We start from the raw sequence: 15,901 nt of genomic DNA on the forward strand, positions 1-15,901 counted from the left end.
ATCACCAAATTGGTTAGTATAACCATCATCATCAAGCTTGCCTGTAGAGACCAAATTAAGGCGAATATCTAGTACATATGTGACATCTTTAAGCAACAACTTACAACCAATACTGGTTTCCAAGCAAATATCTCATATGCCCACAATCTTAGATGCCCCCTCATTTCTCATCCGAACATGGCCATAATCACCATTAACATAGGATGTGAAGTAATCATGATGTGCAGTAATATGAAATGAAGCACCCAAATCAATCACCCAATCACTCATATGGCAAGTGAGATTTACTGAGCTCTCATCATAAACAATACTCAAATTACCATCAACTATGGTTGTAGTGTTCTCTTTGTCAATTTTCTAAGCATCACATTTTTCTTTTGCATGTTCTCTTTTCCACAATCTATACTCCCTTTTAATGTGACCCATTTTCTGACAATGAAAGCACTTCATATTTCTCCTCTAGGACTTAGATTTTCCTCTAGGGTTATCATTGTTTTGTTGGCGGGAATTTCTGCTTTGGTTTCTCATCCGCCTTTCTTACTTTTCTAAAACAAGTGCATCTGCCTCAGAGGAAACTGCTTCAACACTTTTTCTTCTAGATTCTTCATTCCGCAGCCTATCTATGACCATATCTAATGTTAATTTCTCGTTCAACACTTAATTAACTTAATTATTCACCGACACCACTAATGTCTTTCAACTGTCAGGCAAAGAATTAAGCAACAACAATGCTTGTAACTTACCATCTAAAATAATTTTCATAGTAGTCAACTACTCAACCAAGCCCTGAAACTCTAGTGTGTTCAGTTATATTGCGTCTCTCCTTGTATTTTAAGTTAACAAGCCTTTTCATCATATTAACTTTATTCTGTGCTGTTAGCTACTCATAAATCGTCTCTAATTTTCTCTAAAGAACACCAACCCTAGATTCTTTTGCGAAATGATGATACACTCTGATCAATCCATAATCTAATAGTACCTATAACATTCCATTTCTTATCATCTAAATCGGCGGGTCTAGCTTCTTCACTTTCAATAGGTTCATGTAAATCTTTTATGTACAGTAAATCTTCCATCATAGACTTCCAAATTCCATAATTCTATGATTTTAATTTAATCATGCACACCGAGGACTTCTCCATCTCAACCATACAAGTGATAAAAAACAAAACTTGAAGCTCTGATATCACTCGGTTGGGAAATGGACTATCACAAGCAGCTGTAAATTAAGCAGAAACAAAAAAATTTTCCTCTTTGTGTGATTAAAATAGAATGTGTACCACAAATAAATAGGCAAAAAAATAAACTAATAAAATTCAAAGTAAAAATCAACCACAAAAGACACAAATTTTTACGTAGAAACCCAAGTAGGAAAAATCATGGGACCGTAGTCCGATATAATCTTCCACTATATTAATGGGATTACAGAACAAATTCTTCTATAGATAATAATAAAGGCTACCAGTATCAAGAATTTTAATATTCTTGGCTTACAGTAACAGCCTAATAATTGGCTCTCTAACAAGGGAGTTCTCAAATAATAGCCAACGAGAAGATAAAATAAAAATCAAGATCAGCAGAATTGTAAGGGCGATGCCAAAAACTTACTTTTAAAATTTGGGAGAAAACAAAGTTAAAATCACCTTCCGATCGCCCAATTAAAGATTAAAAATTTTGCCACCAAATTAAAAACCTCTACCGGCTTTTATCTCTCTCTTGCCGCTTCTCCTGCAAGCACACACTATCTAGGGCAGCAACTTTCACTTGCTTTTATAAGGCAAATTTCATAGAAATTTTCACTTAACACCTAATTGTTTCTTTAATTACTCAATTGTCCAAACTTATTAAACTTTGGGATTGGGCCACCCAAATGAGATGGACCTAACAAATATTAAGAACATCATGCATAATATTGACTGTCCTTTAGTTATTGGGATATTTCAATGTGGTTTGGGATTGTATGAGCAAATGTACAACCGTATTTGTAACTACATTTCTTGTGAGGATTTTCGTAGAATGTTAGATGTTTGCAATCTTTTCAAACTTTTATAATATAAACTTGGATCTTGCAAGTTGTTATGATGATGATACTAATAGAGATTCTAATTTTTAGCATGATATTACTAAGCTTAACAAATAAAGTTTTAAAAAACAAAAGGTAAGAAGAGAAAGATACAGAGGGACTCTAATCTCACTTGAGGATATGCTAAGTCTAGTTTTAGAAAGCCTATGCTTAATCCATGATTAAGATTTTCAGTTGATATCCACCTTGCTAGATTGGTGGCCTCATTGTCTTTGACCTTTGGCTCTTTGTTGCATAAGGATGCTATTCAATTCCTTTATTATTGGGTTAGTTATTATTTTTGTTTTACTGTTAATTCTTTTGTTATCCTCTATTTTGTTGGCTCTTGTCTTGTTTGGTCTTTGAGAGTTCTACTTGCTTGGTTTCGTGTACTTGTCTTTTCATTTTTAATAAATCGCTTTACTTTTCCGAGATTTTTCTAAAATGAAAACGATAAGATTCATAATGCCCTAAATCTAGCCATCTAAATGGTTTGATTGTATTATGTATTGTAAATACAAACAAAAGCCTCTATTAAAAAATTGAGCTATTTGTATTTTCTTCATCAACAAGCAACTAGTCTTAAAAGTTTCCTTAATAAGGGTGGGAATATAGTAGTATAAGGCCTCTATAATTTGGCCCTTATATTGGATTATGGGTTACTATGAAATGCAGTCAAGAAGACTATTTTCTACAAGCCTCTTTAAGCTTAAGGTGCCTTCACAATTGAGTTTGCTATGAAGGTAGTTGAAATTGCTATATGATAATGGCTTTACAAAGACATCCGACATTTAATCATTACTTAGAATGAATCTGATGTCAATCTCACTATTGGCTGCTTTGTCATGACAAATGAAGGTTGATTTTAATGTGCTTTGTCTTTAAGTGATACATATAATTGGCTACATTTGTTGCTACAATAATGCTATCACTCCAGATGATTAATAGCTTATGGGCACTGAGTTTACTTACTTTAGTAAGCATGCATTATTGCTTTATATTTTGACTCTACACTCGTCCTTACAAAAACTTTTTTATTTTTTGAACTTTATGAGATTAGATTGCTTCCACCTACATAATATATTGATATTCTATCATCTCAATCACTTCCTCAATCAGAATTAGTATACATAATAACGTGTAAGTGATCTGACTTGTTGAAATTAAGTTTCAATTGATAGTTTCTTTGATATACCTTAGCACTCTCTTACAAGTAAGCCAGTGAGGTGTCTAAATGAGATTTAACATGTACTAGCTTAGCTTGTTTACACCAAAAGTTGTATCTATGGTATGGTCAGAGTAGTATATTAGAGTAACATATTATAGTGCTTTAATAATGCTTTAGTATAAAATTGGGTTTGAGAATGTGCATCCTTTAAATTTAGACAATTTTTTTGTTGAGTAGTGTTAATGTGCCGTTATAACTTCTGAAATCAACTCTATAAAGTGAATCATTAAGATATTTACTTGAGATAAATAGAGGACATTATTCTCTCTACTTACTTTAATGCCAAGGAAGTAGTGTAAGTTTTCCTTATTTTTTAAGGCAAATGTACTCTTAAACTTAGTATATCTTCTTCAATCTAGTCGCTATATTTTTTGTTACTATATCATCAACATAAACAAATATTAGTAATATGTTTGTTCTCCCGCTTTTAATGAATAGTGAGATGCTTGATTTTAAATAAGTGAAAACCTAAAACACTAAAGATTAAATGAGTTAGTCAAACCATGCTATAGCCGCATGTCTAAATTTATATCAAGTCTTTTTTAGTTTTAGACATCATTTAGTCAATTTGGTCCTCAAAACCGTAAAAGTTAGGCCATAGAGATCATTTCTATCAAATTACCATTTAGAAGACATCATCAACTTATCTTAACGGTCAATCAAGAATGGTTGCCAAGCTCAATATGATTTTGATTATGCAAGGTTTAACCACTAAACTGTAAGTTTTAGTGAAGTCAAATTCTAGTATTTGAAGAAAGCCTATTGCCAATGATCTTGCATTAAACTTATCTATAGTCTAATATTTTATTATTTTGTGCACATATTTACTTTCTATTAGCTAGGGGTGCATAGAAACCTAACCAACTTAAGCAACCTGTACAGATTGCACTATTTGGTGCAGATTGGTAAATTATATTCAATCCAATTAGGTTGAAATGTCTGAAATTGTACTATGTGATTGTTGGGTTAGGTTGTAATTTTAACCCAACTCGACTCGTAATATATAAAATATATATACATAAACATATTTTATAATTTTTATAAATATAATTGTCTAAATACAAATAAAAAGTCTTACATCAGTTATGTACTTCAAAATTAATTTCTACTTATTTAATAATAGTTCATTTTAGGCCAATCTTTTTTCTATTGGGTAAGATATGTACTGAATTCATGAGAGAAGGTAATTGTATATTTTATTTATTTTTAAATTAATATCCTAACTCAACAATGCCAATGGAATGCCACACAAGGGATTATAATAAAGGTTACTGCAAGAGACTGACTAAATCAACAACAATGAAGGAGAATCCAACAATAAGAACACACAATAATTTACAAAGATTTCGAACCCTAACTTTTTATTTTCCAACAATAAAAAAGAAACAGCCTAACCTAAAGGCTTCTGTTCTCTTTTAGACTACACTCTATACAGAGAATCGAAGAACCCTAGTTTGACAAAACTAAATGTCCTCTAAGCTTTTTGGTAGCCTTTTAGCTTTTAGGTAGCTTTTGAACTTTTAGGACCTTGGTTTCTTGAAAGTTCAGAGAACATTTAACTTTAGCAAACTAGAGTTCTTTCATTCTTTGTATAGAATGTAGTTTCAAAGAACATACAAATCTTTGAATTAGGTTGTTTCTTTTTTATTGTTGAATAATAGAAAAGTTAGGGGTTGGAGCATCCGTAAAATATTGTGTGCTCTCAAAAGCTCCAAAGCTACCTAAAAGTTATAAGGGTACCAAAAAGCTTAGAGAACATTTAGTTTTGGCAAACTAAATGTATGTGTATTAAGTGTAGTCTTAAAGAGAACACAAACATTTGGGTTAAGTTGTTTGTTTTTTTCCCCATATTGTATTAAATGTATTTGTATTAAGCCTTTGGCTCTTTCATTCTTTGTATTAAATGTAGCCTCAAAGAGAACACAAACCTTTGGGTTAAGTTGTTTTTTTTTCCTCTATTGTTGAATACTAGAATAGTTGGGACGGAGCCTTCATAAAATATTGTGTGTTTTTGTTACCATATTCTCATTTATAATTGTTAGTTGAGTTAGACTCTTACAATAACCTCTATTGTGGGCCTCATAAGGCATTTCTTTGGCATTGTTGAGTGGCTAGTTAAGTAAGACTGAGTGCTATCATACGGGTTGCCATATCTTCGAAGAAAACTTGATAATAACTAGCATTAGACCGATGAATGTTATAACAAAATCAAGCCGCATCCAGCAAGTTCGCCTAATTTTTTTGGCTTACTATTGAAATACTAACTAGGCAATCCAAGAGGGGGGATGAATTGAGATTTTTAAAATTAAGTTAAGCAAACCACACACAAATCCAATATAATGCTTTAATAAATTCGAAAACAATAAATTCAATGAAAGCACAATAATAAATTAGCAAGGGAAGAGAAAGCAAACTCAAGGATTTTTACGTGGTTCGGTAATCCCCGCCTACGTCCACGCCTCCAAGCACACCGGGCTTGAGGATTTCACTATCTAAGCCTTTCCAAGGCTTCAAACGTTTACAATTAATTTCAAGGTGTCAATGAACCTTTACGATAAGAGATTATCTCTCCAATCTCTTCACTCCAAGTGTTTCTCACACTTGTACACTCACAATTTGATGAGAAATGAAAAATACAACAATGAATCTCTCTTTAAGAGTGGATATACAAATTGAAGAACAAAGATGATTTAATAAATGATGAGTTACGAAATTGAAGCTCAATATATGTTGTGTGCACTTGTTCTTGCTTGCTTGGATTTCCCAAAAATGAATTGGTTTTGAGTTTATATAGTTTGAACTAAAAAACTAGCCGTTATGCACATTCTGGGCGTATCCGGTTTGCCATTTATGGAATCCGGTAAGCCGGATTGATGTCACCGTTAAGGCAAAAATTTGAATTTTGCCTATTCGGCTTGCCGGTTACGAAATCCGGTAAGCCATTTACGTTCCGGATGCTTACTGCCCCGTATCCGGTTTTCTGGTTTTTATATCCGATAAGCCGGATGCTACAGTAACCTGCACAGTGCACTATTTTTCAAAATTATAGTTTGATCCCAAAACTTTACAAAACTGTATTACGGCCCAAAATGTTATGAAACTTTGCAAATGAGTCTAATTTTAGAATTTCTAAGTAATGCTTTGTTAATCCCAAAACTTTCTAAAATTATAATATAGCGCAAAATGCTATGACACTTTTCAAATAAGTCCTTCTCCAAAATTTCAAGCAATACTTGTTTATTTCAAAGTTTTCAAAATTCTTTCAATTAAACCATAAACTTTGAAAAAGAACCAATTTCATAAAATCATTTTTCCATTAAATATGAAACATTTATAATGTGAAAATAATGACTTATTTAAAAAGAATAAAAACAATCAATTTCATAAAATCATTTTTCCATTAAATATAAAACCTTTATAATGTAAAAATAATGATTTATTTAAAAAGAATATTAAATAATTTGAGCTTAAAAGATTAATAATTCTTAATCTTGTTTGTTATCATCAAAATCAATATTATGGAAATATATATATTAACAACTATCACATATTGTCGTAAATATTCCTCTAACACACAAAAGTGTTTAACCACAAGCTTAATGTATAGCTCTGCAGCCATGTTTGCTGGGCAAGCATGGGTTTAAGCATGAGCATAAATATCACGTATTTCAAAAATTAATCAACCATAACAAGGACTCTCAGGATTTGGTAATGGTTGTAGAAGTCTTGCCAGTTTCCTCTTCTCTATCTTGTCTAGTCTGACACATTTAGGCAAGTTTTAACATATAATTGTGCGTCATCTTTCATTTTAGGCCAGTAATATGAACATTCCGGCAGTGCCATCTTTTTTACCCTCGGATGTCTGGCCCATTGATCATGCATATTCTGTAACAAAAAATTATATAGGTACCCTTCTGTAGGAATATACAATCGCCCACCATGTGCATAAATCAAGTCCTCCTCGACCAAATATCCATCTTACATTTCATGTAAACTTTCTTAAGCTTTTTAGTGAAAACTTAGATAATCAGGGGCGCCAACAAACCAAGCATGCTTTACCGATGATCTGAAAAAAATATGATAAGAAAGTGGAAAAAATCCTTGATCACATAACAATGACGCAAAGTAAAAAGGATTAAAAAAATAGAAAATCTAGCGTAGTGAAGAATGGCAGTAAATCAGTTTGTTATGGGCTGCCCAAATTTACCGAAAGCAGAGGGTAAATTGGTGTGCAGAGGTGCTCTCAATAAAAGTTCGTCCAGAAACGGAGTGCACTTAGCAGCATGGTGCACTCAGCACTGGGGCGCCTCACACAACTAGCCAGTCACGGTGCACTCAGCAAGAGATAAAGCGAATTCTAGAATTCTCTACAATTAGGAAATTACCATGAAATTTATGGTCTTTTGCACTTTAGTCCCTAGTTAGATTTTTAGGCAAGTTGCCAACTTGCATGGTGAGCTCTAGAACTAGGCTAGTAACTCTATAAATACCCCATGACACTTGCCATTTTGCACAACACAACCACACCAGCACACACACAACACACACCAGCCACTCAAGCTCTTATAAAATGCTCTCTTGTATTTTCTTTTTGTGAGTAATGAAATTATATTTGGTCATATTACTCTCTCTTCTCCCTAACATTATCGCAAGCATTCTTGCTTGACTAGTTTAAGAAGTTTTCTAGGCTTACTTAGCAACTTTTGTGTTAAAAGTGGTCTAAGTGTCGCATGGGATGTTGTGCAACAAAACTCATCCTGTGATAGGTTGCTAGCTAGGAGAAGGAAGTTTCAATATAGCAATTTGAAAAGGAGGTTAAGATATATATAGTCTCCAACCTGAAGAAGACATTGGGCTATTCTAATGGGGAAGGTTTGCCACCACCTTTGCCTATGACAGGCATGCCAAGGCTTGACTTATATCCTTGTGCCAAGCCATTGGCAGCAATATAAACATGCTTAAAGGCGAGCATGAAAGCAAAGCAAGACTGGCACGTGGGCTGGGGAGTGGTAACAAGTGTACGCTATTAGATAAAAGCAAGAGCACACACATACCACACAATACATTTCCATTTTGGATTCAAAAGTGCTACATGTGTCGAGTTTTGTGTGTAGAGTGCTTGTTTGTTTATAGAATGCTCAGTTAAGCTTTTTTTGAAAATTCTAGCTTATGACTTGGTAATCATGGGATGTGTGTCTTGTGATGATATATATAGGTTCAACATTTGTCTTTGGTGAGTTATATCCTCAAAAGTAATTTATTAACCCTCAATCAACTATTTGTTTAACAAATTTCATTCTTACACCCTTATTAATTTACAATTTCACCTCTCCTTGATAAATATTAAGATAACAATTAAGTTGATATGCCACCTTTTAGATAAGGTAAGCTGTCACATCTGTTTAGGACTCAAATATTAGGATTATTGATGGGATCTATTGGATTAATCAAAATAAATTATCACAAATTATAATATATTTGTTGGTAAACTTGATGAAACAAGAAGAAATTAATTAAAAAATAGCAACATTTACTTAGGACATTTTAATTTCTAGGGCGTAGAACTAGACATAATATGCCCTCAGAGGTTCGTTGAGCAGTTTTCGAGCAGATTTATTTAATTAGTCACTTGAGTTCAAATCCTAAAGGAGGTAAATTTTAGTTTTACTCACTTTTCTATCTTTTAAAAAGTAAATTAAGGAAAAAAATAGACATAATATTTCAAAATGCTCTTAAATTAAAAGAGATCTTCATTTAAAAAAAAAAGAGAGAAAAAAAAGATAGAGAAAGTCCTGAGTATTTCGCGTATAATGCACTCTTTTGATAAATTGTTACCATGTGTATCTACTTTGTCTTGATAGATTATTTTGAATATCTCTATTCACACATGACAGCAATTTATTAGAAATGGTCGTTACACTCGGAGTACTAAAGACTTTCTTTTGTTTCCAATAAATATATATGGTAGCAAAGAGACTTGTTTTCCAAGGTGGTTTTGCATGTTAATTTTTTTTCCCATCAAAATACCATAATAAATAATTCTAAACATATTATGTGACACATTGTATGGATTTAAGAGTAAGGTTAAAGGCTTAAAGCTCTCCCACCTTATGGTCTAGAAAACTAGTACCTATTTAGTGCATGAAATAACACTAACAAGAAGCAAACAGAATGAACTTAATTTCTACTATATCTCTCACAGCCACCCTCCAAAATACGAGAAGTGGTTCTTCAAACTCCTGGTTACACTTGAGGAAACTTATGCTGCATGCTGAGAATGCCCACAGACTCCAGCTGAAAGAGGAGAAAGCCTTTGATGAAGCAAGTTGCATGCACCTTCAAACTACACAATAAAGTTAATTATTGAGAGAGATTCTGTTTGAAAAGAAAAATTCAAGTTTCCTCAAATTCAAATACATTTATTTGTTGCAGCACAAACAAAAGAGAAACCGCCATTGAAGTAATTGATATATATATAATGCTAAATAGGGTTGACAGAGTGCTGAAGAAACAAAGAAAAAATGATGCAATTTCTGACTTTTTTCTTCCTTTTAGTTGCAAAACGATATCGTTTGTCTGTGTTTCTGTCAGCGTTGTGTCACCTCTCTAATGCAAAAAAGAAATTTAAGAGTGGAAAAGAGGGGGGGGGGGGGGGGGGAGAGAGAAGAGAGAGAGTTGGTACATACTATAATGCATATGCTTCTTTTGTAACACATTTGAAATATAGATGTTATATTATCAAAGCAGCCACGACTAGATCCATGAAGTGAAGAATATATTGGGACGTCATTTTATGTGTAAACATTTTTGCCGAAAGATGCAACATGAATGCAGTAAAAAGTGTCGTTTTTTAGTATTGCCTCTGCCTTTTCAAATTGATAGCATCATGTTCTACTATTTGAAGAAAAATGATAAACAGATAAATTAATAAAAATAATAATATCATCATTTTTCCCAATTTAATTTGTGTGGTGTGTAGGGAAAGCACATGACCTTTCGAATCTTGCATGAATGGTAAATACAGCAGTCAAATCAAGCACAAAAAAAGCTTCTATTGATCAGTTTGATTTCTAATTTTCTTTTGTCAAAAACCAAAAGAAAAACAGGTGGAAAATAAGAGAGGCAAGAGGGAAATTTTGATTTGCACGGATAAAAAAGTAATAATATATATATATATATAGCAATATAAGCACTTAGATTCAGTGTTAAATTACACTTTTTATAATATTATAATTAGTAGTTATCAAATAAATAATAAATAATAAATAATCGAATCTTAACAATATACTACTATAAATTCTAATATAAATCATGAATTGGAATATAATTATGATTTAGCAAATGAATTATATAAATAGAGAAGACATTTGTTTGAGCATATCCTGTACATCATACTCGTGACTCTCTGCCAGCACACAATGTGAAATAAAAAGAAATTAAGAAAGAAAAATACAAGAAAAAAGAAAATAAAAACAAAAGGACAAGAAAAGAAACAAAACCCATATGTACTCCCAACTCATGACTGCCCCATGCAACGAAACATTGTGTCAGCGAAATTTAACCTTTTTTTTTTAAAAAAAAAAAAAGAACGGTAATTTTTTTTTTAAAAAAAAAAAAACTTAGTCTTTAGGACACATTTACCAACAAAATCCAAAATCATAGATAACTATTGAAACTAACGTCGCTAAAATAATCAACGTACCTGTACTTGCTTATTGTTCTTCAGTGAAAGCTCCCTCCTCCTCCTCCTCCTCCTCCTCCTCCTCCAAATGATTGGCTTGTTGGTGCAGTGATGTTTCTCTCTGAATCCAATGAGCTTACATCGATGACGCCGCCATGTTGCTGCTGTTGTTTTTCTCTTTGCTGAAACCCACCACTTACGCTTCTCACAATTTGTCCAACGCCAAGAAAGTCTCTGGTCATTCTATCTGATCCACCCATGCCTGCGTTCATATTATGGTGCAGCTTTGCTTCATAATTAGGGTGATGATGGTGGTGGCGGCGGTGGTGGTTTTGATCTTGCCCGCTAAATGCATTGACTTGATCATTTGACCCAGTTCCGAAAATCGATGAATTGGTGGCTGCAAATGGGTTCATTAGGTCATGGATGCTGCTGCTGTTATCATTTTCTGATGATCCGGGCCCACCAAATACGTTACCAACACCACCAAAGTTGTTGTTGTTGTTATTAGGTTTTGAGCCACTTGAGGACGAGCTTCCGCCGAAACTCCTTAGCAACGAAGCAGTGTTGTTGTTGCTTGAAGTTGAGCCCATTTGAGCAGCCTTTTGAAGAAGTGCTGTGGCTGACATGTGGGGGACCATGGTCTCATTTTGATGCACTGATGAGGTACTGAAGAGTGAGGGGACAGCGCCGGAGCTGATTTGATGATCGCTGATTAAGTTGTTCGTGAAGAGATTATTGTTCGTTCCTTGATGATGATCAACTCCACCGGTGCCAGTACTAGCAGTCCCATTTTGTTCATTGTTGTTGAAGTGATGATGATGACCACCTGCTGCAGATAACATTAAGTTGCTGGCATTGTTATTGTTGTTGTTGCTGTTGCTGTTACTTAAGCTGTTGGTTGAGCTACTATTTGAAAGGAAGCTAAGGTTGAAGAGATTATTAGCTGCTGCTGCTGAGTTTGTAACTGGGTTACTGTTGTTTGGGTTGTTTTGAAGATCAGCAAATTGCATTAGTCCATGGAACGGCGGCGGCTTATTTGGCAACAACCCTTGTTGATGCTGTTGTTGCTCTTCATGGTAGTTCTGGTTTGATTCTTGCATGAAAAATGGGGTTGACGCCAAACTCTGCGGTGGTCGGAACGACGACGATGAAGACCCCATTGAAGGTGAAAGCAGATGATCAAATGGCGTCGACCGGGAACCACTGCCGCCGAGGCATAAAATGTCACCGGATTGATTGGGTTGGTGGTGGTCTTTGATTGAGGAAAGTTGGGGACCCACTTGAGATAAGCCTAAGGCCATGTTGTTGGTACTTGCATATAAATGGCTGCCAATGGCACTCAAACTTGGTTGGTGTCTTGCACTTTCTTGAGCGAGTGCATCACAGAAAGCCCTGTGAGTGATAAAACTGTCGCGCCTGCAGCAATTATTAGCAAAAGAAGAAACCATTAGATCTCCTCTGATAGATATAATAAAAAGGACACAATACATAAAAAAAGAGAAGTGAAAACAAATTTGAACCACAAGCTAGCTGTATACAAAATGTCCTTTGGCTATACTGCTACCACATCAAATTATAGATTTTTTTGATGATTACATGTGGATAGAAAAACTGAATCACTGTGAAAATGCATATGACATAAAAAACAATGGCACATTTCCAGGTATCATAAAAATAGTAACTAAATAAGGCCCACTGCAAAGAATTTGAAAAACAAAATAGAAATGAAAGTCCAAATGAAATCATGATGATGACAGAATGTTAAAACCCATGTGACTCATCGTACATGACCTTCAATAATACCTCCATTGTTGCCCTAAGTCTTCTGAAACCCTAAAATTGTACTCAAATTAAAGATTATTATTATTATTATAATTATTAATTTTCTTAGTATATGATTAAGTAAAGTAACTGAAATTCCACAAGAAAAAAAAATTATTAATTAAGGTAGGTGAAAGGAATTCACTAAAACTTAGAAATGATTAAGCAATAGAACGTGAAATACCCATTTCAAGAACTGCGGGTGTTCAATAAATGCAATAAGAGAATGTATCAAGAACCCATTTCAGGACTTGTTTTAATTAATATGTATGATCAAAACTCATGTGATGATGTAGAGAGAATTGTGTTTGCCTGAGCAAAGGATAATAATTAAAAAAGAAACCCAAAAAAATGAAAGTAAAAAGGGAAAATCTGCCTATAACAGACTGAAGGATAAATCTGCAAAATTGTAGACTGTAAAATTTGCAACGTCAAAACAAGAAACCAAGAAAGAGAGAGAGAAGAGAAGGCTGAGGGCTAACGTTATCATGAAAAGGGCTTCAGAGAGAGCACAGAACTGATCACATCTAGCCAACTCATAAGAGAACAAACAAGGTAACAACACAGCAGCAGCAGCAGCAGCAGCAACAACAACTCTCTCATCTCACAAAATGTGAATAAGAAAAAGTAAACAAACGCTAAAAAAGGGCGGTGTTTCCAAGGACCCAAGAAAATGAAAAAGAAAAGAAAGATAGTATTTTTTTCCTTCCTTAAAATTTTATTTTTTTATTTAAAATTAAAAAAAAAATCCTTCTACGAGTATGGCAGTTTTTCACAGGTTATTCACGTGGGCAGAGTTATGAATTGAGGAGGAGAAGAAGAGGAAAAGGTATCAAACTTTATCTTCGTCATTTGAAAATTACTATAAGCCCTATACCAAAGCAGCCGATTAAGGAAGATTGATTGATGATAAAGAGAGTGGAAGAAGAATTTGTATGGAGTGAATGAAAAAACAAATAAATTACCTGGAGAAAAGGGTGCCACAATCACATCGATATTCTCTAGTGCCACAAGTTTTAGAATGAGCTTTCCAATCAGATTGAACAGCATAACGTTTGGAGCACTTCTCACACTTCCATTTTTTCTCACCATGTTTTCTTGAGTAGTGTTTTTTGATGCCAGTAAGGTCACCAAGAGCTCTAGAAGGGTCATGGTGGACGCATGTGGGCTCAGGGCAAAGATAGACCTTCCTCTTCACTTCTTTTGTAGTCTTCTGCTTAAGCTTCCAAGGCAAATTGTGTCCTCTTCTGTGTAGCTGTAGGTTTTGCTCTCTTTGGAACCCTTTATTACATACTTCACATATGAACCTGTTTGTTGCCATTAGAGTCTTTGGTGATAGTGCTATCACCTCCGCATCCGGATCTGTTTTTTTTTTTTTTTTTTAAATTCAAAAATTAGGGTTAGCTAGCTGGCTGGCTACTAGCAGCCGGAGAGAAAAAAAATTGAAGGAAAGAAAATTATGAAGAGAGAATTAATTGATCAATTAATTAGCTGTTGTAGATCTTAATAATGAATAAATTAATAACTGAAACAAAATTGAATGATACTTGCTTGGAGTTCCGGGCTGGTTTCTTTTTTTCTTCTGAGGTGGTGGAACTGGAGGTGGAGCTGAAGATGAAGTTGGTGTTGAAGAATGTTGTTGCTTCATCTGATTCTGATCTTCTCTAATTTCAAAGAAAGGAGCTGATGAAGAAGCTGACATATTCATATGAAATGAGAACTCTAGCTTTTGCTGCTGCTTTCAGGAGTCCCTGCTCGTCAGTTTGTGTTAAGTTCTTTACAAACCAATATCTGAAACTGAAACCCAGCAAGCCCACATTAAAATTAAAGAACAGAGTTTATTTGAAAATCTTATCTGAAGCTTCTGATGATGATGATGAGGCTTTTGATGATGAGTATTGAATAATGAGAAGGGAGGAAAAATAAAATTAGAAAAAAAATAAAAAATTTAGAGTAGTAGCAGATGTAGAGAGAAAAGGAAAAGGGAATCAATCAACTTATTAACCCATTATTTTCTCTTCTTTTGAATGCCAGGATTTTGTAATAACTGATGCTGTACTGATTTGGTGTCATGCAGATACACTAACACATATACATATACAAAAAATAAAAATAAAAACTCTTCTTATCTTCTTATTTATTCGATTTACAAATTGAATTATTATTCCTTTTTTTCCCCCGATTTTGCTCAATTATTTCAGCTACAAATTGCAAAAAATAAATTAAATGAAAGGGGAGAGAGAGAGAGAGAGAGAGAGAAGGTAAGGGGGGATACAGGTCGGTGGACCCAATCCGCAGCCACATAACGACATAGGATGGTGCGTGAGGGCAGCATGAACAGAACAGCTACACATATACACACATACACTCTTTTCTCTCTCTCTCTCTCGTTTTCGTATCTTCTTTCTCACTTGCAGACAAACTCACCTTCATCACCCTCTCCCTCTCACTGGGCCACTCGGTAAACAAACTAACCCTTCACTATTTTTTAAACCATCATTTTTACTACGACTACTTTCTTTCACAATCAAACAAAGGTGCGAATGTGATTCTCAAAAATAAAATAAAAATAATAGGTGCCGATGTCTGCATTTTATAAAATGTAATTTCGCTTCTATATATATAGTATTGTAAAAAACTCTAAAATTGTGTGAAGTATTTTTATAGCACTGTAAATGGTGGTGAATCTGTACTTTATAAAGTGTAGACATTTACACTCAATATCATAACATAACATTTTTAGTTCAATCGAAACTAGAATGGATAAACTATAAATTTACTTAAGAAGACTAGAACGAAAAATCTATAAGTTGAAGAGAGAAATGGAAATTTTTTTAATAAGACCATTATTTTTCCTGAAAATATATAACAATCATAGGTGAGCATATTTTAATTAAAATCATGAAGACGTCACACCAAAATCTATATATATATATATCACAATGTCAGAACATAGAATTGTTAGTTAAATTACAGCTAGAATGAAGAAACTACAAATTTACGTAAGAAGATGAGAACAAGAAAAAAATATAAGCTAAAGGAGAGAAATTAATCAAATTTTAATTAAAGCCATTTTTTTTCTAAAAATATATAACAATCTTAAAGA

At 33.8% G+C, this 15,901-nt stretch overlaps 1 protein-coding gene across 1 annotated transcript; it reads right to left on the minus strand.

Annotated features, from left to right (window-relative positions):
* Positions 1-9,216: 9,216 nt before the first annotated feature.
* LOC102609726 (protein indeterminate-domain 5, chloroplastic-like) lies at positions 9,217-15,011 on the minus strand. Its single transcript, XM_006470815.4, has 4 exons — positions 14,347-15,011; positions 13,761-14,157; positions 10,993-12,390; positions 9,217-9,633 (listed from the first exon to the last, which is right to left on the minus strand). Exons 1-3 carry the CDS (start codon positions 14,501-14,503, stop codon positions 11,013-11,015), a joined length of 1,932 nt encoding a protein of 643 aa, XP_006470878.2. The 5' UTR covers positions 14,504-15,011; the 3' UTR covers positions 9,217-9,633; positions 10,993-11,012.
* Between the last annotated feature and the right edge of the window lie 890 nt (positions 15,012-15,901).

The sequence above is a fragment of the Citrus sinensis genome, chromosome 8 (assembly GCF_022201045.2).
Source record: "Citrus sinensis cultivar Valencia sweet orange chromosome 8, DVS_A1.0, whole genome shotgun sequence".
In the NCBI taxonomy this organism is placed as follows: Eukaryota; Viridiplantae; Streptophyta; class Magnoliopsida; order Sapindales; family Rutaceae; genus Citrus; species Citrus sinensis.